This window comes from Desmodus rotundus, chromosome 8 (assembly GCF_022682495.2).
Source record: "Desmodus rotundus isolate HL8 chromosome 8, HLdesRot8A.1, whole genome shotgun sequence".
NCBI lineage: Eukaryota > Metazoa > Chordata > Mammalia > Chiroptera > Phyllostomidae > Desmodus > Desmodus rotundus.
Genome location: NC_071394.1, coordinates 48,221,689 through 48,247,208, shown reverse-complemented (window position 1 = coordinate 48,247,208; position 25,520 = coordinate 48,221,689). Strand labels below are relative to the sequence as shown.

Genomic DNA, 25,520 nt, shown 5'->3' with positions numbered 1-25,520 from the left:
AAAAATTGACAGTGGCTTTCCCCAGATTCCACTGACAGCCCCACCCCCACCTCCAAGAATGAATGGATGGGGAGCGGGAGAGAAAAAAATCAAGTTCTCACACTTCTGTATCCCATAAAACAATCGTGTGGATAACACACCTGCTAATTCTCCAATCTCCTCTAAGTTCCTCCAAATCTCCCTGAAGATCTTTACCCACCTTGGTGAAACACCACCCCAAAAATCATTCACACAGCATGCACAGCATATTTTTAGACGCTGACGATTCACAGTGCAGTCCGTTGCAGGGGCTGTGAACCCGAAAGACAGTAACAACTAAACAGTTAATATTCCGACATTAACCAAAACACAGTCCCAACTGTGCCTGGCCACGGTCCTCCAAGCAGGACTGCGCGCCCCGAGCCCCAGGAGCAAATGGGCGCTGCCCTGAGGTTGCCATGGTCACGTTGTGTGTTAGGCGGCCGACGCACTCCGCTCGCCCGGAACCAATCAGCGGCGGGCCGAGGCGTTGTCATGGCCACTTTATGTGTTAGGGCGAGTACTCGCCAGCGATGGAGACCCGGCAGCTTTCCCCAGGCCCAGGGCTTGTGAGCGTCCGGGCAGCCGCGCGCCGCTGGACACCAGCCGCTGCCAGCTTTCTCGAGCTCGCGGCATGAACCGCAAGAAGCTGCAGAAGTTGACGGACACCTTAACTAAAAACTGCAAGCATTGTAAGTAAGAATGAAGTTCTAGAGTAGCAGAAGCTCCTGGTTCAGGTTTCGTGTCCTACCCGGTGCTAAAGTCCTCTGCTCAACCTGCTTCCCACCACCAGCCTTAGAACTGGTAGAGTCCCCTCCATTCCCACCCTTAAAGAGAAGTGTGGAAGAGAATACCCAGGTGTTGGCTTTCGGGGGCAGGCACCCAGGCCTATCAATGATCATAAGGATCAGTATCCAGGTGTCCAGGCATCCAGTACCTCTCTCTCATGAATACAGCTACTTGCTTCTCAAATGCTCTTCCCAATTTACCTTTACTTATAGAAACGTGATTTATATACCCACAACACACATGTGGTTTTAGCCTCAGACATAGCATAAAATAAATACTAAAAAATCATGGACTCAAGAAAAATAGCACGACCAATATACACCTGCATTCTAGCTTTCTAGAGCAAATAAACTGGCAGTGTCCAAGTCCTGGAAACTTACCAAGAGATCCAAAGGGTAAATAGTTATCAGTGACCCTGAGGAAAGGAACTTGTATCAGAGCAAGGAGGAAAGTTGAACCAAAGAGCTCACCAAAGCCAAACACATGAAATCTGTTCCCTCCTAGACATCCACTTTCCAGTTGCTGGTGGGGTTGCAACATAAAGACTTTGCAGGTGACAAGATGAGCAGTTATTAAGGAAGCCTGCTCCAGTCACATATTCTCAAAGGTGGTTCTAGAATTTCATAAGTAACTCTAGAATTATATTCAAACTGAAAACAGAACTGTACCTAGTGCAGGAAGCTAAGAATGTGGTTTAGGTGAAAAAGATGTAGTCAAATGAGCAAGCTTATGAATTTTGTGCTGATTGCTAAACTACTAGCCACTTGAGGAAATAGAAGAGGTCATAATCTCAAGACCAACCCCAGTGTGAAAAAAAAAAGAGAGAAGGAATAAATATGTTGTAATGTAGTTCTAGAGATTACGGGATCCTAGTGCCTTTTAACTGTATTTAGCATCTAATGCAATGAGTGGTAAGAAAGCTCTCTTAGTGGAGTGGTGCTATAAATAAAAGTTGGAGTGTGTATAAGCATCTTGAATGTAGAAAAAAGCCATCCTATAAGGCATCCTTATAGGTATTATAACCTGATGAGAGTTTTATTCTGTTGTTGTTTTTCCTAAAATACTTCCATTTCTTGGAGAAGACGGGCCTTCTAAAAACATCTAGTAAACATTTTGAATAAAAAATAACTTCAATATACAATACTGAATTTAATTCGTTCCATGTTCAGTAAGTTTGCAAAGCATTGCAGACATTCTGTGAACAATCAGAAGGTGAGTGTATTAAAAGGTAAGGAAAACATGGCAGGAGAAAGTCTCTTGCTTTGTGTACTTACATAAAAATTTTAAAGCGAACCTTAAAACCTAGATAATTATTATAGAAATAGTTACAAGTCAGGGACATTACAATGATTTTAAATTTCTTCAAATAAAGGACCTTTCCCCTAAAGTCAAACTTACTTTCAGTTATTAGATGATAATCCCACTAAGATGAAATCAATAAATTTTGTGGAATCAGAAAAGAGGGAAGTATTTTAAGTGATCATCTAATTAATCCACCATTCTACAGATAATGATCTGAAGAACAAATAAACCAATCCCCAAAAAATTCATCCTTGAATTATTTAGTATAGTATTTACTAGAATTTAAGAAGCATTTTAGCAAGAAACATTTTCTTTTGCCTAATCTTGGATTACTTGGGTAATAAATTAACCTAATATTTTTTGTGTGTGTGAGAGAGAGAAGGGAGGGCAGGGAGAGAGAGAGGAAGATAGATACCTATGTGAGAGAGAAACATTGATCATTTGCCTGTTTTATGTGCCCTTACTGGGGACTGAACCTGAAATCTAGGCATGTTCCCTGGCTGGGAATTGAACCCGCAATCTTTCAGTATACAGAACAATGCTCCAACCAACTGAGCCATACCGGTTGCTCAAAATATTAAGCTAATGTTCTTTATTTTTTATTTCAGTTGAAATGGAAAAGATGAAACATGACATGCTAGCAAAGGGGATTTTGAATAGTCATTCTTTATGCACACTTTTCTTCCCCAACCAACAACCTTTTTAGTTTTACAGCTTTTTAAATTGTGGTTAAAATATACTATTTTAAGCATGTTAAGTGCAAAGCTCTGTGGCATTAAGTTCATTCAAATTGTTGCACAACTGTTACCACTATTCATCTCCAGAACTTTTACACATTTTCCAACTGAAACTCTATATCCATTATACCCGTAGGATAACTACCCATTTTCCCTTTCTCCAAAGCTCTGGCAACAGCCATTCTACTTTCTGTCTCTATGAATTTTACCACTCTAAGTACATCATAAAAGTGAAATCATTCAATATTTGTCTTTTGGTTTTTTTGCTTGGATTATTTCACTCATCATAATGTTTTAGAGGTTTATCCATGTTGTAGCATGTGTCAAATTTTCCTTCTTTTTTAAAGCTGAATAGCATTCCATCGTATGCATATACTGCCTTTAGGTATATGGCTACTTATGGCTACTGCGAATAACGGTGCTAGTGAGCACTGGTGCTCAAGTATTTGGGTCCCTGTATTCAAGCCTTTTGGATATACACCCAGAAGTGGAACCACTGGATTACATGGTATTTCTGTGTTTTCTACAGCAACTAGCAGCTCTTTTAAAAATTATAATCATTATATTCCTGTCTACTATTTAATTTACTTACTAATTCATTTGTTGTTTTTTTTTTTAAAGTTTTGGATATTTCTCTTACATTCTGGTACCCAAACCAGTAATTACTCTCACCTGTAGAACTAGAAGTGATTTCTTCATTTCTGTGTTCTGTTTTATTGTACATACACACAGTTTTTCCTTGTTTTTAAACCTATAATCCATATTCCACCTATAACTCATATTTAAACTCACTTCTATGTTTTCAGTGCTAGATATTAACCCTTCCACTTGCATATCTCAAATGGGGATTGGAACACAAATTAGTATCTCAGTGTTTATAAACACCACCCTTTATACAATATGTGTGTGGACAAATATAAATATGTGTGTACATATTTTCAATAAAAATTGCCTTCATCCAACCTGCTCAGGTGGCTCAGTCATTAGAGAGTTGTCCTGTACACCAGAAGGTCGCAGGTTCCTATCCTTAGGGCACATACACTTTGGGGTCAGGTGCATACAGGAGGCAACTGATCAATGTTTCTTTCACATCACTCCCTCCTTTCCTCTCTATAATAAATAAACTTATCCTCAGGTGAGGATTAAAAATAAAATTGCCTTCAAACTACTACTGAATAGTTGCATGTTAATTTTCATATCACCTGCAACAAGAACCACAAGAGTGCTAAAATATGCTTACACACTTTTTTATTGGAAAATAGGTGATTTTTATTTCCAAAATCTGGCTTATGAATTTACTAAGGCTGATATGAAGTAAAAATTGTTGCCCAGCTTTCAGGAGCCTGCCATCCATTTCCAGGGGATTGTTAAGTTACAAATCTCACAAATGACTCTGAACAAAATCCTGAGGGAAATGTTACCATTCCTGAATATTACCATGCTTACTTTGAACCATATCTCTACTGCCTTGTAAAGTTTGGAATCTGACCCCACAATCATTCAGGTAACTTGGATGTTAACTTCTTTCCTAAGTTTGACTGAGCTTGCATCCATTTCATATGGGAGGGAAGGCTTTCTCTTGATTTAGTGAAGAGTCATCTGTAGTAGCCATCCTTTATTAACTTAAGAGTCAAGAGTCTCAAAACGGAATTGTCTTCTGTTGACAACTACATATTTGATGGCTTGCTAGTGTTTGTCTATAAAGTCATTAATTTAAAATTTAAGTCAGAGACATATGAAAAGATGTTCAGCATCACTAGCCATCAGAGAGATGCAAATTAAAACCACAATGAGGTACCATCTCACACCAGTCAGAGTGGCCAACATAAACAAATCCACAAACAAATGTTGGAGAGGATGCGGAGAAAAGGGAACCCTAGTACATTGTTGGTGGGAATGTAGAGTGATGAGGCCACTGTGGAAAACAGTATGGAATTTCCTCAGAAAACTAAAAATGGAACTGCCCTTTGACCCAGCAATTCCGCTGGTAGGATTATACCCTAAGAACCCTGAAACCACAATCCAAAAGAACCTATGCACCCTAATGTTTATAGCAGCACAATTTACAATAGCCAAGTGCTGGAAGCAACCTAAGTGCCCACCAGAAAATGAGTGAATCAAAAAACTGTGGTACCTTTACACAACGGAATTCTATGCAGCAGAGAGAAAGGAGCTTATACACTTTGCAACAGCATGGATGGAACTGGAGAGCATTATGCTAAGTGAAATAACCCAGGCAGTTAGGGACAAATACCATATGATCTCACCTTTAACTGGAACATAATCAACAAAAGAAAAAAGCAAACAAAATATAACCAGAGACAATGAAGTTAAGAACAATCTAACAATAGCCAGAGGGGAGTGGGGAGGGGACAATGAGGAGAGGGGTTTACTGGAGCTACTATAAAGGACACATGGACAAAATCAAGGGGGGAGTGGGGGGAGGGGGGTTCAGCTGGGGTGGGGTGGAGGGATGGGGAGAAAATGCAGACAACTATAATTGAATAAAAATAAAAAATTTAAATAAGCAAATAAATAAAATTTAAGTTAGAAAGTAAAAATTAAAATACATTTTTGTCATATCTTAATTTTATTCTTTCACAGTTAATAAATTTGAAGTGAAATGTCTTATAAATCTTTTTTATAAATTGATGGGAGATGTAACAAAGCGGCAAGGTGTGGTCACTGGACTGGACCGCAATGCCTTTCGAAACATCTTGCACGTGACATTTGGAATGACAGATGACATGATTATGGACAGAGGTAAGAAGACATGAAAATCCTCCATAACTGAAAAGAAAAAGTTTAGAAGTTGGACATGCTTTTGGTTAAAAGCTGAATGTTCTGTATTTCTAGTTTCACATGAATATAAAATTTAAATTTTTATATTCAAGAACACATCATAGGGACAGAAATAGTATCCACTCTATTTTGTGTATTTAAGAACACAAAGGCAGCTTGAAAAATAGGTTTCCCTTACTTTTTATTAGAAAACCTAAAATATTTCTGCTTTTACTTAGTAAATATAGTAAGAAAAAATAGTTTTAAAGTGACATTTAAGATTCCATTGGAAGTATTTCAATAAGAATTAAGAAATAGTACAGGCTATATATAATAGCATTACATTTGTTGAGAAACAAAAGTATAAAATTATATATTTTATGTTATACATTAAACATATATTAACATAACATATGTTAACATATGTGTATATTAATAGTTAGTGATTAATATATTTAGGTATTCAGAATTTACTTTATTCCCACAAATTATGAGGAGAAAATGTAAATATTTAATTTTTTTAAAGATTTTATTTATTTATTTTTAGACACTAAGGAAGGGGAAAGGAAAGACAAAAAGAGGAAGAGAAACATCGAATAGTTGTCTGCCGCATGCCCCAACTGGGGACCTGGCCAGTAACCCAGGCATGTGCCCTGACCTGGAACTGAACCAGTGACCTTTTGGTTCATAGGCCAGTGCTCAATCTGCTGAGCCACACAATCCAGGGCAAAATGTGAAAGTTTAAATAAAAAACTTTTCCAGTTTTATGATGTCTTAATTTCTTCCTTTGTCAAATGCGAATGTTGGACCATATGATCCTGAAGTTTTCCTTAAATTTTAAAAGTGAGTGGTACCAATGTAGTACATTACTGAGATTAAAAATGCAGCATAAATATTATATTGTACTTTTCTTTCTTTTTAGTATTTCGAGGTTTTGATAAAGACAACGATGGTAGTATAAGCGTATCAGAGTGGGTTTATGGATTATCACTGTTTCTTCGAGGAACTTTGGAAGAAAAAATGAAATGTAAGATTTTAGGTTATCCTACCGGTTTGTGCATTATGATTCACATATCTAAGGATTTTAAATTGATGTCCTCCAACCCAGCCAGTGAAGTAGGTTGTCCATTGGTTGCTTGGTTTGAATTTCCATTAGCCTCTTTTATGGTGCAAATTCAAGTCAATGATAAAGGTTGAAAAAATTAAAAGGAAAATCAAGAGATTTTTGAAGAATAATTCATGTCAAGAAAGACTGCGCAGGCATATTATACATGTGCTAATCATGTACAAATGCATTTACATATCAAGGTATAAAGATTTAACATATTTAATTACTTGAATTGTAACCATAAAAGTAGGGAATATTGATTCTAGTATTCTTATTCTTAGTTAATTCTTAATTTTGATAAACTCTGTTTAACAATAATACTTCAATCAGTTTTCCAAGAGTTTCAAGATGAAAATGTTGAAGTTATTATTTCTTGTCATGCTTTTCCATTGCTGAGTGTAACAAAAACTTTTTCTAAGGATTGTTGCATATATTCAACAAGTGTACATTAAGTATTTGTTATGGAAATTAGATTGCATTAAGGCCTTCAGGATTGATAAGATCATCAACCATACAGACAGACCTTGGCCTTGAAAACTTTATCAGATCAAATGATACCTTAATAATAATATCAAATTCATAATTGGCTATTTTTTTAAAGATTGCTTTGAAGTGTTTGATTTGAATGGTGATGGATTCATTTCAAAGGAGGAAATGTTCCATATGTTGAAGAACAGCCTTCTCAAACAGCCGTCTGAAGAAGACCCTGATGAAGGAATTAAAGATTTGGTGGAAATAACACTTAAGAAAATGGTCAGTATGGATAATTTAGAGTTTTATATTAAAATGTTCAGGCTAGATGTGGGATAAAAAATAATTCAAATTATAGTAACTATCAGTTTCCTGCTTAGTGAAATCAAACACTTAGATTGTGTTCTTTCATTATAATATTAAAAGTTCTCTTCAATTTCACTATTTAGTCTCTTATATTCTAACACCTTTCTTTCTATTAACACTTGCCTGTGAACAGACAGCTGTATTTGTGATAAATATTTTACATGTTGACTAACATATGGCTGGTCACCCCCAGGATCATGACCATGACGGGAAATTGTCCTTCTCAGACTATGAACAAGCTGTGAGAGAAGAGACTCTTCTGCTGGAAGCTTTTGGACCATGCCTACCTGACCCAAAGGTAAAGAGATCTTATTTCCACTGAACAGTGACCAAAATATAATGAGGATCAGCAACCTAAGACTTTTTGTTTTGGTGAGTGATGGATCAGATGAATCACCCTCACCCACAGAGAATAGCTGCTACATAGAGGAAGCCCACTGCAGAAGAACCTGATGGCTCATCTTATAGTACTATTATAGCCCAATGCTCTGTTTCTCACTTACTAATTCATTCATTTATATAAGAAACAATATTTTAGATTAATTGAGGACAGAAGCACAGATGAAAGGCTCAATGGCAGCACTCAAGAGCTAATATTTTTCTAGGAAAAACAAACATGAAAATAATGATTCAAAAGTGTGATAAATATTATAATAATAGTTAATGACTTGTACAGGGCTTTATCTATCCCAGGCACTGTCATAAGCATTATGCCCCACATTGTCTCATTCAATTCCCCTAACAACCCTATGAAGTAAGTACTATTATTATCATTTTACCGATAAGGAAACTGAGGCTTGCAAAGTTTAGGCAACTTGTTCAAGTTCGTGCAACAATTATGGAGTACCCTGGTTCTGGAGTCCACAGAGACATGTATAGAATATTGTGGTAGTCACAAAGAGGGCATCTAAACTGGCTGTTTCAAATGATTGGTAAATGGCTGGTGGGAAAAGGAAGGCTAGGTTTTTAAGGACAAATAGTCAGCTAAGTCAAAGTGGAGAAGAATAATGTCCCATCTGCAAAAGAAGAAACTAGAAAAGAAAAGGAGAAGGGAGGGAGGGAAAAGGAGGGAGGAAAGGAAGAAGAAAGGGAGGAAGGAAAGAAAGTAAAGGAATTACCTTAATTCCACACCTACTTTTATATCCTGTCCAATGGCTTTCTTTTTAGCAGTCAAGCATCTTGAGGAAATTGTCCACATGTGCAACCTATACTACCATTGCTTCTTCCTGTGCATCCTGAAGCTGCTCTTGCTGAGATCACCACACACTCCTTGTTAATAAATCCCAAGCATTCAGCCTTAGGGTTCTTGTCTCACTGCACCACATTTCTTCCCCACCCCCAGCTTTTGGGCCAGCTTCTCCTGCTCTAGGAAGCACCTCTGCTACCTGCCACAGCCAGGCTGTGATGTAATGAGTCCTCCTGGCCTCCTATAGTCTATGGTGTGATGACTTTATTGAAACCTTCAGTGCAGTGAATTAAGTTCCATAGTTTCTGGCCAGCCTCTGCTACTAGTCTGGAGGCTCTTGGAGTACTGAGTCATGTAGTCATGTTCATCTTTGTGACCCCTATCAAGTATTATGCTTGGAATATAGTCTGTACTGGTACTATCAGTGAGTGAAAAAAAAATGTATGAACACCCCAAGTTCTTGATCCCATTCTTCCTCTGGTATCTTGTTTCTATTCAAAGAAGACATACAGAATATTTTGTTTTGTTCTGCTTTTTTTGGAAGTCTGTACTAATTTTGAGCCCTTTATTTTACAGAGCCAGATGGAATTTGAAGCCCATGTATTCAAAGAGCCAAATGAATTCAATGACATATGAGTACCAAAATGTCCGTGTTGCCTCAAGTGAGTAAAATAGGAAGTGTATATATTTTCTGCTTAGCTCAGAAAGATGATGTTGAATTGTGTGTTTGGGGTGAGGAATGGTGTTAACAGACATGTATCCTTTAACTTTGGTATAAAAACCAGCTGAAATGGATGGAAGACAAGAAGTTTCTTATTAGATGTTGGGTTTGGTAAAACAATTTAACATTGCTAAAGGTATTTTATACCTAGATATCTGCTGAAGCACATAACTGCTGTAAAATGTTTGTATTAATGAAATGAATAGCAAGATTATGTAATCATGAATTATTAAAACAAATATTCATGTCAGAAAAATACCGGGTATAATAAATTTAAGAATCATTAAAACTACTGAATATTTTTTGGAACAGTAAATAATCAAGATGGCATCAAATGATATTGGCATTTAGCATTAAAATACCTTTCTGCTAGGCACTGAGGGAGATTTAGAGAAATGAAAGAAACATGCAACCTATTTTAAAATGATCTCTTTTGTTTGATGCTTTGCCATAACAACCTGACTAGATTGTTAGTGTCTGAGGGCAGGGGTCTTATCACACCCATCCTTATATCTGTCTCAGCAGTTATTACAGTCCTATGCACAGAAAGGGCTCTCAATAAATACTGTGGATTGAAAAGTACAAAGTACAACAAGAAAAATCCAAACTCTTGGCCAGCAGCGAAAGAGGAAAGTGCTGTTTCATGCGTTTAATGAATGGTGCATGGGTACAGCTTTCTGTTTATCTCTGGAGTCATCCTGGTTGCTCCCCACTCCTGCCATGGCACTCAGTTGGGAAGCCTGTTCCAGGATCTGTTTTTCTACCTCACCTCCACTCTTTGTCCATGTAGAAAGGTGTACCTCAGTGGTATCCACCCCCCCCACTGCCTGGGATTCCCTTTGTGCACCCCCTTATAAGGGGACCTGGCTTGCCCTTCTGCCCCTCACTGCCCCTCAGGTGCCTGTAGGCATTGGAGAGAAGCATGAGAACGATGGAGCCTAGTTATGTCTATGAGTTATTGGCTTTTTTAGTAAACGCATGCAAGCAGCTGATATCTCTCTGTCAATATATAAACATTTAGAAGCTGCTTGGATATTAAATATCTTTTACTGCATATACATTATTAGCATTAAACAAAAGGGTACATTGAGTAAAAAATGGACACTTACAAATAAGTGGAATAATCAGTTACAAAATAAAGATATTTTACTGTCCCAGTATTTTTTTTAAAATTTAGATTGTTATATACTTGGACTCTGACACAATTTTTCTATCTTGAGTTTGTGTAAATAATGCAATACACAATGTTTTTAATTTCTTAATTGTAATTTTCTGATTACAAAGTAATAGAGATTCCTGAAGGATACTTCAGAAGTTTAGGAAATAAATAAAATTATACATTAATATTCTGGTATAGATCCTTTCAGGTTCTATTAAGGCATCGGTAAGTATACCTATATATTTTTAGGTAATCACATTGATAATATTCTTTTAAAAGCTGCCTGTTTTATGTGTCTCTCTCTCACAAACATTTCTCAGGTCACCAGATATCTCTCTACAGCCTCACTTGTAATGGATGCCTGGTGTCCCATCTCTACAGACCCCATTAAATCACTCCCTGCCACTGGCATTTTGGTTGTTCCCACATTTTTGCTATTAGAAATAATTTCCAAAATGAACTGTCCTTACAGATAAATCTTTTCACATGCATCATTGGTGACATCCTTGGAGTGAGTTTGTAAATGTAGGAATGTTGGGTTAGAGGCCAGCATAATTGTGAGATTTCTAGCACATGTTACCAGATTACCCTCCAGGAAGGCCTGCTGTGCCTGATGCATGAGAATGCCAATTCTTTTCCATATGGGGAACATTCTTCTAACTTTGCTAATGGCATGGACCAAAACCGACCAAGATTTTAATTTCTCATTTAAAGAACTAATCTTGTACATCTGTATCTAAACTTCTTATTGTAGTTTGATTAAAAATTGAGTCCATGTGAATAACCTTGTGCTATTACATGACATTATTTAAAGCTAAAAAATATTATAAAAATTTCTAAATAATTTTAGTGACACTTAAGATGATATCCGTCCCTAACCATAAGAACTCATAATCTCTGTTTATGAGCTGTCCTGTACATTATAGAACACACCGCCGTGGCTATTCCTCATCCTAATTTGTCCAAATCATTTCCTTCTGCTAGTATATCTAGATTTCTGGATTCTCTTAGTTTCACTACTGTAGCAACTCATAAATGATATGAACACTGAAAATTCACTCAACGTAATAGTAGGGTCATCTGACTACAGAGTACCTTTGAGGAAAAGCTTTCTTTCCTTACTCTGAGCTCTGTGGCCCTTTGCCTCCTGCTGCCAGGCTTGCCCCGACTCCTCCTCCTTGCAAGTACAGCCAACAGCCAACGTTGCTCAGCCCCATATTTGCCTGTCTGTGGAGCAGCTGGGTGAGGACTATGGATGAACAAATGTAGTTTGGAGGACTGAATATAGTTGTCCCCTCACTGACTTCTCAAAGCTTTGGCTTCCCTTTCTCCTCTCAGCACTCTGGGAGGACCAGCAGAAAGCAGGTCAGGCTCCTGTGGGAGAGGGGAGCATCGCCCTGCAAGCAGCATGGAGGTATTCTGTTTGGGAAACAATCAAGTCCTTTTTTTTTTTTTTAACTCCAGGATTTAAAAACTGCCACTGCAAACTGGCAGTCCTGCATTCTTAACCTGCAAATATCTTTGGGTACAAGATTGCACTTGTAAGAAGCCAAGCCAGCAATTGCTTGCATTATAAAATCATCCAAAACATTCACTAAGTTCCTACTTTGTGCTAAGCCACGAGACTTAGCATATTCTAGGTCAGCTGCCCTTCCCTCACCTTGTTTGTGCTGTACAATGAGGACTCTACACCATGTGACAGTGCCGTCGTGACTTATCACTGTTCAGAGTCACTGTGACGGCCCTTCTCCTGCCGTTCTCCCCTGCCCCCCAAAAGTTACATTATTTTTAATTAAAGAATCTGTTAAAGGGACTTAAAATAGAATACACTGTGAAACTTGAAAGGCAGTCATGCCTGGAAAAGGTTTCTCTGAGCTGCTCCTCAGATTGTCCATTCTTCCCACTGCACTTTATTGACTGCATCCATTTCCTCAGAGAATCATCCCCTAACTCCCCTGTAGCATCCAGAGCTGATGATTAGTCCCCACCAACTATGGCAAAGGACAGCTGGAAATTGCATTTGACATGAAGAGACTATGAAAGATATTTTTCAAAATAAAACTAATCCATGCATATGTTAATTACAATTTATCACATTGTGAGAATTGGTGGTAATTCAAAAGAGGTAGAAGTACTATATTTCTTTTCTCGACTACTGCAGTTACCTTTTCTGTTAGAGTAAAGCAGATGATTTCTTGAAGTGTTTCCAGTCTCAGTTGCCATTGAAAGAGGAGCCACCTGAATACAGCCAAGCAAATCAAAGCCTTCTTCTCAGGAGATGAATCTGAAGGAGACTTGCCCAGTTTCACATGGGGAGCAAAAAAAGGAAGGAAGTCTAACAGTGAAACATTCTGAGTGAAATAAAGCATGCTTCTATATTTGAAACGTCTTTATCAGAATGTTATTACCTTATGCAGCAGTTAACTGCCTCCAGTTCTATCACTGGCGATTTGTGGCTTTCTGTGTACCCCACGCATTCTACCTAATCTGTCAAGAATATATTTCTCCCCCCAAGACACACATCCTCTTGTTTACTTCACCTCCTCATGCCTGTTAGCCCACACTGCCCCTATTATATGGACCAGTCAGGCTCATGGAGAGTTCCCTGGATGAAAAGTTTGTCAACTTAAAGGGAATTTGAATAAATTGGGTGAAACACAGGCTGTCTTCCCCTTAACCTGTATTGCTCCTTCCTGTCTCCTGTCCACACCTCCAAAGTCTTTGTGTGAACCACAAAGTCCGCATCACACACAGCTTAGAGCCAGGCAACAGTGAGCCTGAAGATGAAGAATGGCATGCGCTTCCGCAGAGGAATTTACAAGTTCTCTCTGCCAGTGGCTTCTAGAACTACAGTCACTATCACCTAGAAGAAGCCATTAGCCCCACAGCACAGGGCAGCCCAGGAGATTAATTAAAACCATTTGGTCAAATCCTCCTTAATGAACCCTGCCGACATACAGCAGAGTCATAAAGTAGAATAAAACAATCCCCATAATCTCTAGAATACATTATACAAAAATCCAATGAACAGTTTTATTCCAGGCATTATGCTAAATACTACATTAATTATCTCACTCATTTCTTACAACTATCGTAAGAGGGAAACATAAACATTACTTCACAGTTTCATCCTACAGATTGACAGAATTGGAGATTAGGAAAATGGTGAAAATTTCTCAATGTCCCACACTGGTAAATAGCAAAGCCAAGATGCAGAACTCATCTAGTTCTAATGTTGAGACCTTTTTCTAAAGAAAAATTTATTCTTCTTGCCATAGATAACCCCCTGAGGCTTGGAGTAATTGAGAACTCCAGGGTCCTGAAGAATCTTCAAATTGCCCCTTAAGACTACCTGGTGGTGCTATGTAATATCTGTATGTATGTGAGTGAGACCATTGACAACTCTCTCCAGGGCTCTCTTTTCATCTGAAACACTGGGATTTTGGAATTTTCTTTCCTTAGCTGAAGTTTCCAGTTTGGAAGTAAAGCATCCATGTTTGGTACCAATGTCAGTCTGAACCTCAGGTTGGAACCTGGCCTTCTCAAGAGTCCAGGTGTCTGTGAATAGTAGCCAGGCTTCAGGCCCTATGACTCCAAGGTCAGCACAGGGGCAAAAGTGAGATGTGTGTCAGTGAACCATGGAAGCTGAGACCACTGCTGGTTTATGAGGAGAACAGCAGAAGGCCTTCTGGAAGGAGGGAAAAGAGCCAGATTCCTCAAATGGAAAAGGACAAGGAATGGGTTTTTTGAGCTGTCTTGGGTGGCAACAGAGAAAGACTTCTATCTGGACAAGAAAAAGATGCCCATGATGAGAAGCCATGTTATCAAGCAGCAAACACAAGAAATGACTATATAGCACTTATTAGGTGGCAGTAATTAGCACAAGGATGTACAACTAGGAGATTTGTACCTTGGATTTGCAGCACAGGCCCCTAACAAGGCCGTAGCTCCGACTGTTTCTTACTGTCATGAGCTCTCACCTTGCCTCGCACAGGCCACATGAACTTTGAAAGCCTGAAGTAAATAAAAGCAATTTATAGATTGGATGAGACCATAGTATCTGTCACCCAAACTGGGGTAATATTGAGAAAGAAAGGAGATGCTAATAATTACACCACGACAACATAATTTTGGGTTGTCCCAGACAAAGCATGTATGGTCACCCTATTTATAATCTATAAAATACTCCAAAAACTACATTTCACGTAAAATGGGAATAATACCTACTCTCTGCTTTTATTGCACAGGGTTTTTATAAGAATTTAATGAGATAATGTCTATGATACCATTTTGTAAACTGTGATACAATACACAGATTAACATAGGTATTCATTAGACAGGGACATATGTGCCCTGTATTAGAGGATGCTTGTGTTCTCGATAGGAGCTCATATGTAATTATTAAATAAGAACATCTAAAACCTGGAAATAAAAATCCCTGGCTTCCCGGACCTTTCATGGGACCAAATGTATGATATTGCTTAAGTTACTTAGCCAAAGAAAGTTAAAGGATATCTGAAAAATACCTTTAATAATTTAGCTTACTTAGAGAAATGAATATATTGAAACTAAGACAAAATTCCAATGTAAACACCACCCAGAATTTTCATGAATATTACACTCTTAGTACTTGTGAAGAGACCCATCCTATTAACACATGCATGCACACGCACACACACCTCTGTCATTTCAAATTCACAGACACACATGGTCGTTTATCCCTCTTTACAGACACAGTACAGCTCCTTTAATTTCTCTTTTCATGAAGAGAATGAGAGTAATTCTACAGCAATTGGCCCATAGGACTAATGACTGTGGTCCTGATTAACCACAGTCAAGAGTTAACGTGTTTGTTATGCTGGTTCTAAGGTACTGAAATAATAAAGATAAATTAATAAAATTTATGCTTTGTATAAAAGTATAAAGGTCTAAAATCCCATTAAGCAAACAGAACCTTGCATCCAAATCATATGAGCTCCATCCAGCCAAATTCATGCATCGCTCTACCTGCAGAATTCTTAAATTGGATAGTATAAACTTGACTAAGTACAAAACAGGCTGCTGGCCTCTGTGAGTTTCTAAATATTGCTTGGTTCTTTATTTTGATTTATATAAATACAGAAAAGAACACAGCAGCCCTAAGAATTACAGTCATTAAGTAGGAAGAAGGTGCACCCTTTTTACATCGAAGGACTCTGAAAATCATCCTGTTGGTATTGATGCATGATGTGCTCCTGCCACTACGTCCAACAGCTGCAGACTATGTACCGGACCGCAAAAGCAATACGCAAAAGAGGACATGGTCCCTACATGCAAGGAGCACACAATCTAGGTGTCAGATTTGCTATTGTCTTAGATGGGGAGGAGGAGGAGGAAAAGAGAAAGAGAAGTAGGAAGATGAGGAGGGAAAGGAGAACCAGGAGAGAAAAGGAGGTCAGGAGGATATGGAAAAATAAAAAGATTAACTGAGTAGGGGCAAATGTTTTATGGCATGAATTTTTTAAAAGAAAACAGGTAAGCAGGAAAGTTAAGGGGGAGATGCTTTTCTCTCCCTACATATTATTACAGAAAATCAAGTGGTGGATATAAGAGCGACTGCCGGGCTTTGCCGGGCCTGTTGAGAAATTAGTAGAGTACAGGAGATATCATCATGGGCAGAGCAGGATGTGGGGCAGGCCAGGGCCTGCATGCCCAGCACAAGGTATGTGACTGAAAGGCAAAGAGCTGGCCTGCGGCAGGTGCAGCGCAGCCAGTGCCCTCGGCCCCAGGAAAAGAAAACCTGCAGGTGCAGTCGAGACATGTCCTGAGTCTCCAAAGCCACGCGTTTTTCTGAATAGTTGTCCTATCTTCATTGTCTGCCGGCAAGATTATGGTTTTCAGAGGGAGGGGAAGAGAGAGAGGGAGTGGTTAGGTGGAGTCTCCAGTTCTGGGGCTTTGATGACACACGCAAGCTGCTCCAGAAGTGAGGTGCAGTCAGAGGAGGTGGGACTATGCAAGGGCAGTGGTGGTGGTGGGGACTTCCCACACCAGCCCCATGTAGCCCCTGGATCCCTGGGAGGGCCCTCCACTCTCCAGAGACCATGGTGGATTCAGGGAGTCTGTTGGTTGCAACCCAGCACTGTCCCACTGCCCTCCACTCTGGACATCCTTTTCCTTCTACTCTAGCCATCCTTGGGCAGAATGATTACCTAAGCATTCCACCTCAGTGCTCAAAAGCCCAGAACTACTCAAATTCTCTTGGCACATCCCCAAAACCAACATAGGTTTATGTATACTGTTTGTGCTTAGTGATTGTTTACTAAAGGACATCTTAGTCCCTCTCATGACCTGTAATCAGAGGAAGTTTTGCATATAAACAACTATTGTGTTGAACTAGAAATGACAAAGAAATGGATCCATGTGTCTTTTGCAATTTCCCAATATTGGTAAAGGGGAACCCCCGCCCCTATTCAGAAAAAGGCTATTAGAGAATGGAGGGACCAGGATGTGGAAACTATGATTATATTTTCTATTTTATAAATTTAACTCAAGGTTACAGTAGTTGCTATAGTAATGACTGTCAACAAAGGAACAAGGAGGAATGGACAGAAGGGTGAGGTGACTGAATGGGGAACCAAGGAAAAGATCTAGTGAGCCAGAAAAGGAAGTACTGGGGCATGAAGAAGGCTCCACAACAAAAATTAGAGAAGACAGCAAGAACAATCTGATCCCTTCAAAAACAGTGCCCAGAGACAGTACAGGCGATAGCACAGCCCAGAGCACTATATCTGGAGAGAGGCCAGAGGAAAAGGAGGACGAGGGTGTGTGGAGGGACAGCTGGAGGGCTGGACGGAGGAAACTACTGGGGCAAGAGGAGATGGGGCAGCACAAGCTTATCACCAGGTCCAGATGTCCTGTGAAGCCACATGCTGGGGAAGGCTCCACATATTTGCTTGGATCTTCCTTCTGACACTCAGGACTTTGGAGCTTCTGGAAGGCAGACAGCATCTGGGTGGTGGGGAGAGATGCACCCATGTGAAGAGGGTGAGGGATTATTCCAGGTTGAATTCCTTCTTTCTCAGGTGACTGGATTCTGGCCGCCCTGCACCTCCCCCTTTCATTCTTGGCCTGCCTCAGTCTGCCTGAGGCATGCAGGCAGCTGCTCCAACCACATGCCCTGTCAGGACCTGTTGCTTCATGGGGAAGAATGCAAGAATATCAAACCCTTTCAAATGCTGAAAGGGGAGGGCTCTGCTTTGTAGGGTGTCAGGGTTTTGGGATGTGAGTACAGTACAAAATCGTAATATAAAACAATTTAAGACTGAACCCCAGAACCCAGAGAGAGTAGGGGTTGGTGAGTCTTTTTGTTCCTTGACTGCAAGAAACCAGCGGTGGTGAAATTCTTTTGTCTCCCTGCTCCAGGTGAGTAGGAGCATCCCCTTGTAGTGCCCCTTCCCACCCTTGCCCCTGCCACCACCAGAAAAGCTGCAGCTGCGTTTCTGAGTTGGAGAGACCCCAAGACCTTTGCTTTGCCCAAACCCAGCACTCACAGCTGCATCCATCAGGGCCAAACACATGCACATTCTGGTAAGCCCATTGAGCAAGAAGTCCTCATCACCATGCCAAGAAAGGGATGCCCATCTACAGAACCCCTGGACATGTAGCACCCCCATGCACCTTTGCACTGGAGAGGTGGCATAGCCAGGGTTAGAGGTAGGCTCTGCAGCAGGCAAGACTGACACTCTGGTCTCACCACCTTCCTGTGTGGCCACAGACAGGAGCCTTGACCACTGTGTGCCTCACTTTACACAGCTGCAGTGTGGGGGTCATCAGAATATCTATCACATAAGGTTGTGAAGATCTAAGTGAGTAGATCAAAAGCACTTAGAATGGTGCCAAACACATAATAGATGCTCAACAAATATTAGCTCTCCTAATTATTACACATAGCTCTTATGTAAAGATTTGTGTGCTTTGGCTGCATTTCTGGATTTTGGACCAGTCTCTTCATTCAGTGTTACCTTCTCAAAAAGAGCTGTGATATCATACTCCCTTGATTTCCCTTTAAAGTATCCAGATGACCCTTAGTGCTACTGGCTACCAGTCTGCTGCAGTTCCTGAGCAGGACTGAAATTCCTCCAAGGATCAGTGTCCTAGGTGGGTATACCTGGAAGGAGCCAAGACAGGTACAATTCAGCTGCTGTGAGGAGGTGATTAAGAGAGTCCTCATTATATGAAGCAAAATACCTTCCCTGTAAAACTGCTCAGCTAAGAATAAAATGGTTTATTTTCATAGGATGCTGACTTTTGGTCAAATTGAAATCCCAGTTGGTTAAGCATCTAATCTAGGGGCCTTCTCCTTATGAAAATATATGAAAGGATGCCCTCACTTTGAAGGAATCATTTCCTATATTTTACCTAACCACTAAATTACAATCTATTGTTATATGAGCTTTACAGCACTTTTTAAAAATCAGGTCTTAATTTAAGCTGAAGTTCTGTGTGCCTGCACATGTGTGTACACACATGTGAACTCAAACTTACACTCAGTGGGACTTCCTCACTCTGAATCTCTTGTCTTCAGTCCTCAGCCCCACCTTTCTTTGCACTTACTTGCAGGTTTTGCCTCTGAGTCTCCAGATGTATGCATATGGTATCCCAGTCTGCCTGAAGGACACGGTCTCTTGCATTACTGACCATTTCTAATCACCTCATAGAAGCTTATAGACCCTATGTGGGGCTCAGATAATAAGGGGAGCTGGACACAGTCTTGGGATCACAGGCCACAGATATATATATGCCTCTGGGACATTGATTATAACTTTTAGGCCAAAGGCTGCCCCTGAACGCTGTGTCCTGAAGGCCAATCTGCAAAGCAGAGCTCTACTCCCATTAATGAAGGCTGCAGGTGCATGTGAGTTAACTGGCTGGCTAATGCCAACAGCTGAGAGGGTGGAAAAGCAAAACCTGAGTCAACTAGAGCATGGAAACTCAACATGGTCATATACTAAGTTAGTTCCTTAAATATCTCTGCTTAGAAGAAAAGAATTACCTTGAAAAAATAAACAGTGAAAGTTTTGCTGTAATGTGGACTACAATTGTAATCACTGTAGGAATCCATATACAAGCACACACAGCCTTTCTTTCACAGATAACATAAGGTAGATGAATACAAGGGAAATATGGGGGGAGGTATAGAAATTAAAGAGAAGAAAGAAGAGGAGAGGCAAGAGGGGAAAATTAAATGGTGAGAAAAGAGGAAGAACAACATGAACCTCACTCTTATTTAGGAATTGCAACATGCATTGTACAACAAAACAACAATGAGATGTGTTTTACCTTTGCATTAGGAAAATGCCACTTCTGATGGACGGTAGTGGGAAACAGCTAAGCAAAGGCTCCAGGAATAATAAACAAGCCAGACTTAGGGCTCTGTAGGGAGCAGGAAGGGGATGCCTTGCTCACAGTGGTGTCCCAGTGCATCTCATGCTTATGGCACAGGGCCCAGCTTGAAATCCTGGAGGAGGGGGAAAATAAGAAACAGCTGTTAGGAAAGGATTACCTGGTTTGGGCTCAACCTCACTTCTGGTTGTAACACGAATGACAGACAAGTAGCTGGTGGAGGTGAGCAAGCGTTCCAGAAAAGCACAGAGTGCACACCTCATCTTCAGGATGAGGTTCCACTGCGTGGAGGGTCCATGCCTCAATGGAGAGTCCCCTTCTCTCTAGAAGGTAAGCCTGGTCTCATTTGGCTGCAGAGCAGCTGCAATCCTGCACTGCCCATACAGCAGCAGCAGCCCACTGGGAGCTGGTTAGAATGCAGAGTCTGGAACCCAACCAGCCCTGCTAAATCAGGATCCTCATTTCACTGGATCCTACAGTGACACGGGTACGTGTGAGAAACTCGGCTCTGGATACCCTGGAGACTAACCAACCATGACTGGCAGCATGTAGCAAAACCTTTCAAATGCATCACATATTGCAAAAGGAATCACTTAATGGACTTAGAGAAATGAAAACTGAGGTTTGATTTAATTGCCCTGAATCTAACCCCCCCAAAAACATCAACAAAAATGGGAAGCTGTTTTAATTTAAATATTAACCTAATTTTACTCATACCCAAAGAAGAAAAACATTTTTAAATGGAAATGGACTTTACTGCAGCCAGAAGTAACTTGGTAAAACATAATAAGGAAAAGGTCTTGCTAGACAGTGAGTCCACCAATAGGATGCATCATTTTCCTCATTGGATTATGTGAAAACAACCTAAGAAAGCAGCAGTCCTGAATGGCTGAGGCAATCATGGGCTTATAGACTAGGAAGAAACGGAACTAATAACATTATAAGGGTCTGCCAGTAAATCCAATATTTAAAAGAGAATTTACCCCGATATGGACATCAAAAGGATGAAGTGTTCCTAGCTGCCTTTCATTCACACGTGAATTCACTTACATGGACACAGTCATGGAAATTTCAAGAGCAACATGGGGAGTGCTGAAGACATACCAGAAATCCCACTGGTGTGTCATTATATCCACTCAATCACTGACATCCTTTGGGTGCTGAACAGTGTGGCCCTCATCCTCAGTAATTAGTGGCTTGCTGTGTACTCATGCCTTGATTTAATCCCTAAAGAAAATACCCCTCCCCCTAAGATACACATTCTCTTGTTTATTTTCACCTCCTTCTGCCTGGTCAGCCCACACTGCCCCTGTTATGTGGCCCAGCCACACACACACACAGTTCCCTGGGTGAGAGGTTGTCAGGAGAAAAGACATTTGAATAAATGGGTAAAATATGGGTTCTCGTTCCTCCCCCTTAACCTGAAGTGCACTTTTACAACCTCCCCCTCCCTGCATCACCAACCTCCACTGACAGTCCCCAGCTGCCAATTATCCCTGCAGGGGACAGTCTTCTTCCAGTCCTATACAAAATGGAATTTGAAGGAAATAAAAATGCCTAAGTAAAAAATTCCAGAAAAATAGAAAACAAGATTTTAAACTCCTGTCATTGAAGAACACTTTTAGTACTTTAATCACTGTTTTGGTCAGAGAAGGTAGTGGCATTAAAATGCTTGATCATTAATAGCAATATCTTCTCATTCCATCACTAAGTAACAAATCATAGTAGCAATATGATTGAAAACCATCAGGTCAAACTTTTGTTAATGGGTCAAGTAGTTAATAGAGCGCACAGGCTGTGGACTATCTGTGCATTAGAAGACATTTCCTGCTCCTTCTTTAATCCATGCTCACCGCTTGTGAGTTTGGTACTGCTACTTACTTCTTAGTGTACGCCTTCCTGTCTTTCAGAGAAAACCCAATCCTGTAAATGTCTTTTAGAGCTTGGAAAAATTACTAAAATGTTCAAGGTAAAGCATTTGGTTTTACAAAAAGTTAGTATTGCTTCTGATAGAAAAAATCTAGCCATTCCCTCAAAGGAGCCTTCTAATCCTAAGAAATTCCTATTTCCCTGAATGATTGGTTTCGTTTCTCACTCGAGATCACACACAACTTGAATCCAGATATATCAGATCAGCTTGTTTAAAAAAATATAATGAGGAAAATAAGGAAAGAAATTGACAAGTAACAGATTGGTTGAAGGCAAGCAAGATCTCACTATGGACTGGCAGGAAGCCAGAGGCACAGAAGGTGGAGTTTCTCTCTCTTTTTCATAGCCATGTTATTAGGGAAAATCAAATGGCGAATATAAGAGCAACAGCCTCATTTTGCAGGGCCTGTTGAAAAGTTAGTGGAGTACAGGAGATATCATCACGGGCAGAGCAGGATGTGGGGCAGGCCAGGGCCTGCATGCCCAGCACAAGGTATGTGACTGAAAGGCAAAGAGCTGGCCTGCGGCAGGTGCAGCGCAGCCAGTGCCCTCGGCCCCAGGAAAAGAAAACCTGCAGGTGCAGTCGAGACATGTCCTGAGTCTCCAAAGCCACGCGTTTTTCTGAATAGTTGTCCTATCTTCATTGTCTGCCGGCAAGATTATGGTTTTCAGAGGGAGGGGAAGAGAGAGAGGGAGTGGTTAGGTGGAGTCTCCAGTTCTGGGGCTTTGATGACACACGCAAGCTGCTCCAGAAGTGAGGTGCAGTCAGAGGAGGTGAGACTGTGCAAGGCCAGTGGTGGTGGTGGGGACTTCCCACACCAGCCCCATGTAGCCCCTGGATCCCTGGGAGGGCCCTTCACTCTCCAGAGACCATGGTGGATTCAGGGAGTCTGTTGGTTGCAACCCAGCACTGCCCCCCTGCCCTCCACTCTTCAAACAGTGGTTGTGCAAGTCAGCAGGATAAGAAATTTTACGTTAAAAGTTACAGTGACTGAGAAAAGTCTTTCTTTCTTGCAGGTATCTGTTACATTCTTAGAAATGGGCAAATCTATTCCAGTTAGAAGTTATGACACTTTTGGTGCTTCTGAAAAGTTGCCTGCATTCTCAGCACATACTAGATCATCTGAATAAGAGAAAGGACTTCTGGAGTGTCTTCTAGTCACTTTTGCCATTAGGCTCACATACCTGACCAGCCCAAGTCCTCTCACACCTTCACAGTTCTTTCAGCCTTCCTTCTACATTTTCCTGCCTGACAAAAAGTCTTACCCTCCCTTCACATCAAATTTCACCTCCACTCTCAACCTTCCCATTCTCTGCCAAGAAGTCTGGCCCCAAGCCCATTGTCCAGACCTCTCACAGCATCATATAGCATTGCACTCATTTATAAATTTTGATTTCACTGAGACCAGGGACTATAATTCATTTCAGTGCCTTGTCTGGCATATAATAATTCCCCATTAAAGTGACAGATACATGAAGTTCTCAGACCAAACTAATGGACTCTATAGGACTCTAAAAATTTCCCAAACATTTTCAGAATTAAGATCTTCTACCCTTATGAATAACAAATGTTTGTGTAGACAATCCATGGTATCCGACCCTCTTAACAAGCATGTCACACCACAGATCTGGCCATTATAGGAACACATTTTTTCCCCAAAATCTTTAGCTTGATTATTTTAAACTTTTTTTGAAATTATATACTCAAACTTTGTTTTTTTGAATATTTTATTGTTGTTCTATTACAATTGTCCCAATTTTCTCCCAGTTGCTCTCCACTGCCCCACCCACCCCTACCAAGCCCCTGCTCCCACAGTCATTCCTCACCCTGTTGTACATGTCCATGGGTCATTCATACATGTTCCTTCCCCTTCTTTCCACAATTATCCCCCTCCCTCCAACTCTCTGGTCATTCTCAGTGTGTTCTTTGTTTCCATGCCTCTGGTTCCATTTTGTTCATTTGTTTGATTTGTTCATTAGGTTCCTCTTCTAGGTGAGATCATATAGTATTTCTCTTTTGCTGCCTAGCTCACTTCACTTAGCATAATATTCTCCAGTTCCATCCATGCTTTCGTGAAAGGTAGGAGTTCCTTCTTTCTGCTGTGTATCATTCCATTGTGTAAATGTACCAGTTTTTTGATCCACTCTGAGTATTTTAAACTTCTAACACAATTTCCTAAACTTCAGCTTTTCAAACCTCAGTGTCATTTAACTTTATCTTTCATGTCATAAATGCTTCCACTACTTTAATCCCTAAATTTTCTCCCAAATTATCAACTGGCATTGATCATACTTTTTTTTCCCTTTTCCTAGCATTTCCTGTTCTATTTTTTCCTCTGACTAACTCCTGCTCATACACCATACTTGCTTCTGGCCTTGAATCTTTCAAGAAATTCTCTCTAGAGGTTCTTAGTGAGATGCTAGCATACCCTCCTGTCATCCCATTGCCGTATACAGCCTTTATAGTACAATTTCCTGTTAGCAAATCTTCAAAAGAAGAACTTCTCAAGGGACAAAATCTACTTTATTCATCTGCAATCCTGTGTCAATAAATGACTGTTAATCTCTCATCTTGTGTGAAGATTCTATAAGCAGCCTGGGTAGGGTCTGTGAAGCTGAGGGATTTGCAGAGGATATAAGTTGTCTAGATCCTTGGAAAGTTAGGGCACCCCAGGAGTGCTGCTAAGATCTAAAGAAAACCAAACCTATTCAGGCCCTTCTCTACAAGCTTAAAAATAGAAATGGGAGAACAAAACAGTTCTTCATTGAGGAGTTGACATATGTGAAGAATTTACCTCCCAGTGCCCCTTTCACCCACAGTGCAATGCAGCTACCAGCTCCTGGAAGACTTCCATCTCAGGTTAATCTTGGGTATTCCTACAGATGACAGTCAACACAAATACTCTTCACATGTACTGTGGGCTGCACAGCCACAGAGAGAGCAATGGTTCACTGTGTATCTTAGGTCAATAGTAAAATGTGATTTACATCAGTACTCTCAATGAATTATCTTATGAGGTCCCGCACCTTTGTCAGCTAAGAGTCTCTCCATTCTTGAAGGTGTACATCAAATTATATTTTCATGGTGTATCTCCAACCCTCAATTCATCAATAAAACCCAAAAATTGAAAATGAGAGAGGTAACCAAAAAGTCCTTTCTCCATCTTTTGAATCCCTGGTGCTGTCTTTGTTTTTGCTATCAATTTGGCACAGTTTTATAGATTTAAGAGACTTGACAGACTTGTATTCACCATTCTTCCCATACGCACTCATATTTTTGCATAAACTGTCACGTTATAGGTATTCCATAAATTTTTCCTATCTGACCGATAAAAAGAACACTCTGATCGCTGATCTAAAAGAAAATTCTCCCAGGAAGCTGAAGCCCAGAGTTTCTACTAAGCGGACTGTCATTCTTTAGAGCTATTCTGGCCGCCATGAAAACAAAACCTATTTCTCCAAAGTAATTGTAGTTTATAGAAGTCTAAGTATTTGAAAGTTTGGTCATGATGACAATGCAGTCACTTTTTTATGAAGAGCCACATATGAAGTCTAATGGTTGGCAGATATGG

At 40.2% G+C, this 25,520-nt stretch overlaps 1 protein-coding gene across 11 annotated transcripts; it reads left to right on the top strand.

The window, feature by feature from the left end:
* Window positions 1-531: 531 nt before the first annotated feature.
* On the top strand, window positions 532-24,450 carry CLXN (calaxin). 11 transcript variants are annotated; one of them, XM_045186159.2, is made up of 7 exons: window positions 532-710; window positions 5,451-5,609; window positions 6,550-6,654; window positions 7,337-7,488; window positions 7,766-7,870; window positions 9,335-9,420; window positions 22,966-24,450. In XM_045186159.2, exons 1-6 carry the CDS (start codon window positions 653-655, stop codon window positions 9,392-9,394), a joined length of 639 nt encoding a protein of 212 aa, XP_045042094.1. In that variant the 5' UTR covers window positions 532-652; the 3' UTR covers window positions 9,395-9,420; window positions 22,966-24,450. The 11 variants fall into 11 exon arrangements, with proteins under 11 accessions (XP_045042094.1, XP_045042092.1, XP_045042093.1 ...); XM_045186157.2 differs by lacking the exon at window positions 22,966-24,450 and adding an exon at window positions 13,917-15,331; XM_045186158.2 differs by lacking the exon at window positions 22,966-24,450 and adding an exon at window positions 12,800-13,370.
* The last annotated feature ends 1,070 nt before the right edge of the window (window positions 24,451-25,520 follow it).

Bases quoted from the DNA above. Each gene is read 5' to 3' on its own strand.
- CLXN (XM_045186159.2), top strand. From the start codon at position 653: ATGAACCGCAAGAAGCTGCAGAAGTTGACGGACACCTTAACTAAAAAC. The intron at 711-5,450 runs GTAAGTAAGAAT...ATTCTTTCACAG, and splicing joins AACTAAAAACTGCAAGCATT to TTAATAAATTTGAAGTGAAA. The intron at 6,655-7,336 runs GTAAGATTTTAG...ATTTTTTTAAAG, and splicing joins TTTGGAAGAAAAAATGAAAT to ATTGCTTTGAAGTGTTTGAT.